A 3,251-nucleotide genomic window follows, 5' to 3' on the forward strand; every position below is an offset into this window, starting at 1 on the left:
CTGAGTGCCACCCGAGAGGAGAAAGATGCACCAAGGAGGAAAGGCATCACTTCTCCCCGAGCAAACTCTTCAGCACCGTGAATCAACCCTTTCTGAGTTTGTCATCGGAATGAGGCAAAACGAGAAGGCCTAGGACTGGAGGAAACTGGGAAAAGGAAAGTTTTGGGGTGCAGGTCGCAGCCCGTCTCCCGTCCACGGAGGGGAGGAGATGGTGTGTAGCTCCAGAGAGGAAGAGGGGGATCAGAGAGATGCAGGGGGATGAAGTGGCAGTGTCTCAGGTTACTCTGAGTCCTGATATACCTGGGAGATTAATAAATTGCAGCTATTTCACCGCACTGGGGTGCAGCTTGCTGTGGGCACCGTGATGTCGGGATGGTTTTCCCTGCCCGGGGCAGGTTTCCCGGGATGCTTGGGGCTGGAAGAGGATCGTGCTGTGCATCCCGCCTGGCCCCATGCAGGAGCGGGATATCAGGGAGCCGCCGGCCCCCGCTCCTCTCCCAGGACATCGCCGCAGGGGTGCTGCTCCTGGGCAGCCCAGTGATGCTTCCCAGCGGACAGAGCCGTATCCCCCACCGCGGTCCTCTCCTTTCCCCTCGGAGCCATCCCTCTGACCATCCTCTCTTCCCTGGAATCCTCCATCTGCTCCCAGCGGCTGCCTCCCCCCGGGGAGTTAATCGAGTATGTTAGCGTCAGCTGCCGTGTCAATAAATTGCCCTTTGCTGTTTCGGGCTGTCTCCTCGCCCTGACCTTTCGTTCCCTGCACACACCGATTAATTTTTAAACCTCCTCCTGGCCCCCGGAGCGCTCACCTCACCTCCTGCGCGACGGCACAGGGGAAACTTGGAGCACTACAAGGCCCCTATAACCCCGTCCCCATTGGGCAGGGGAGCAATATAATTACATTGATTAAAAATACAAGAGAGCCCAGCTCCCGCGGAGGTGCCCCCGCCGGTGGCATTGCCCTCCGGCTGCAGCCACGGCTGGGGCCCTCCAAAAAAAAGTGGCACAACTTGTGCCCCTGGGATGGGGCTATGGCATGAGCTGAAAATCCCCTTTCTCCCCGTTAAACCCTTCCGAAGCGGTCGGCACTGCTTTCCAACCCCACGCTGCCTTTTGGGGCTCTTTTGGAAGCACCCGAGAGCGTTGGGGGTTTGAGGAGGAGCTGGTGGGCTCAGTGCTCCTGGAACAAGCCCAGGCAATGCTGAGGAGGTGAGTGGCCACCCCGGGAGGGGACAAGCAGCCCCTGGCTTGGGCAGAGGGTGCATCAGGGTCTGGCTCTCCAGGAACCCCTGGTTTTCACCCAAATGCTCCCCCAGCCCTTTGCTGGCGCCGGCTCCGACAGCCATGGAACTGGATCCCAGTGCTCCAGGATCCACCGCCCAGCTGGACAGGACCATGGGCATCACCAGAGCCATGGTCCTCAGAGTGGGATGCTGTCCCTCCCATGTTTGCTGTCATTTTAGGTGAAAAACCTTTAAAAGACACTTTATCCTGGGCCCGCTCAGCCAGTAGCCATGAGGGTGCAATCCCTCGCACTGGCTTTTAGTGAGCAAACCCCGACGTGGAGGGAGAAGCATCCCCCGAAGAGGAGGAACCGGGACCCCACAGGGTTATGCAGCGAAACCCCACTGAGGTCACCGGAGACCCCCCAACGTGGGGGTCCCATCGCACCGAGCCGGTTGCGCCCCTACCTGCAGGGTGTTGACGGGGAAGGCGGTGATGGGGGGGAAGTCCATGATCTGCAGGTCGTGGACGTGGCCGTTCATGACGACGGCGGGCAGGTAGACGCGGCGGGCCGTGGTGGGCACGCAGACCTCGCTGAACTCGTTGTAGAGGAACTGCCGGACTATGGCACTCTTGCCCACGCCCTGGGCTCCCAGCACGGCGATCTTGAAGGTTGCCACCATGCCGCCGCGCGCCGGCCGCTGCCCTGGTGCTGCCCCTGCGGTGCCGAGGCTGCATATTCCCGCGCAGGGGGCCTCAGCCCCATTCAGGATGCATTTCCCCTCCGGGACAGCCCATCACTGCAAGGCCAAGGAGAAGCCGGTCAGATCCTGGAGACACCCTGGCAGACCCCACTATTGCTTCAGGCGATATTTTTCCAAGCAGGAGACGAAGAAAAAGGGTTATGTCTGTCCTCGGGGAGCAGGGCTGGGCCACATCACTCAGCACTGCGAGACCCCAGGGTCCCCCTCGGAGGATCCCACCCTGCAGAGCCAAGGAGAGCCAGGATTTGAGCAAACTTTGTCTCAGGAAGGTTCTCACAGGCACATTCAGCCCTTTCGGTACCAGAGGAAGGAAACCTCGGAGAAAGGGACCGTCTGCGGCTTGGAGTTTGCCCAGCCCGGCAGCAGCGGAGTCCTGGGCCATGCTGGGGACTTGTACCGTAGCACCCGCAGGGACCATCACCGGCAGCTCCATCCCGATGCCAGTGCTGCCCTGATCCAGGGAATCCATCTTCCCTCTGCTTGGACAGCTAGAATTGCCTTTTGCTGGGGCTGGGGGGAAGATTGCTCTGCGCCTGCGAGCGACAGCTTTAATGTTTAATTTCAGGCTTTGAGCGGTTTGGCAATTAACTTGATGGAGGCTAATTTCCGAGCCAGCTGACGGGGTGAGCCCACAAGCCACCGGCACATGGGCAGGGCCACGCGTGCGGGGGGACACAGGGCGATAACCCATGCACGAGGATGCAACAGCTGAGTCCGAGGAGCCCAAATGCCTGCTGGCACCGGGTTCCTGACCCGGAGCTGCGACGGAAACAGCAAGGGTGAGGGGCCGGGTCCCACTTTTGCTCACTCCCATTGCTAGGAAGCGGCTTGTGCTTCATCCCAAAGTGTGGATGCTTTTACCAGTTTGTGATGTTCTCGTCCGTTTTCCCTGAAAACCACCCCCAAAGCAGAGGGCAGCGGTCCCTGAGCTGGCAGAAAGCAGCGGGTTCAAACCTCCCTGTCCTGCCTATTTTGACACGGTTATTTGCCCCGAGGAGAGCTCGGCCATGGAGGTCCCTGCTGCTGAGTGCTGGGGTGGCTGGGCTTCCAGTGGTCCCCCAGGCTGGGCCACGGCTCACACCATCCTCACCCTCCTCACACCGGGGCTGGAGGCCTTCAGCAGGGCCTGATCCAGCCCCGCAGGCAGCAGGGCGAGTTTGTGCCCAGGGCTGGGGGGGACACGGCACGCTGTGCCGCTGGGACTGTCCCCTCGAGTGCTGACTGTCCTTGGGGACCCACTCGCCCCAGCCCCAGCAGCGGGAG

General features: G+C 61.1%; 1 protein-coding gene across 1 annotated transcript; it reads right to left on the minus strand.

Moving 5' to 3' along the window:
• Positions 1-1,691: 1,691 nt before the first annotated feature.
• LOC104078897 (ras-like protein family member 10B) lies at positions 1,692-1,907 on the minus strand (the record flags this gene model as incomplete). Its single annotated transcript, XM_009580718.1, has 1 exon — positions 1,692-1,907. A coding segment is annotated over exon 1 (216 nt), but the record flags the coding sequence as incomplete, so codon positions are not given.
• Positions 1,908-3,251: the final 1,344 nt, after the last annotated feature.

The sequence above is a fragment of the Fulmarus glacialis genome, unplaced genomic scaffold, assembly GCF_000690835.1.
Source record: "Fulmarus glacialis isolate BGI_N327 unplaced genomic scaffold, ASM69083v1 scaffold22356, whole genome shotgun sequence".
NCBI classification, from domain to species: Eukaryota; Metazoa; Chordata; class Aves; order Procellariiformes; family Procellariidae; genus Fulmarus; species Fulmarus glacialis.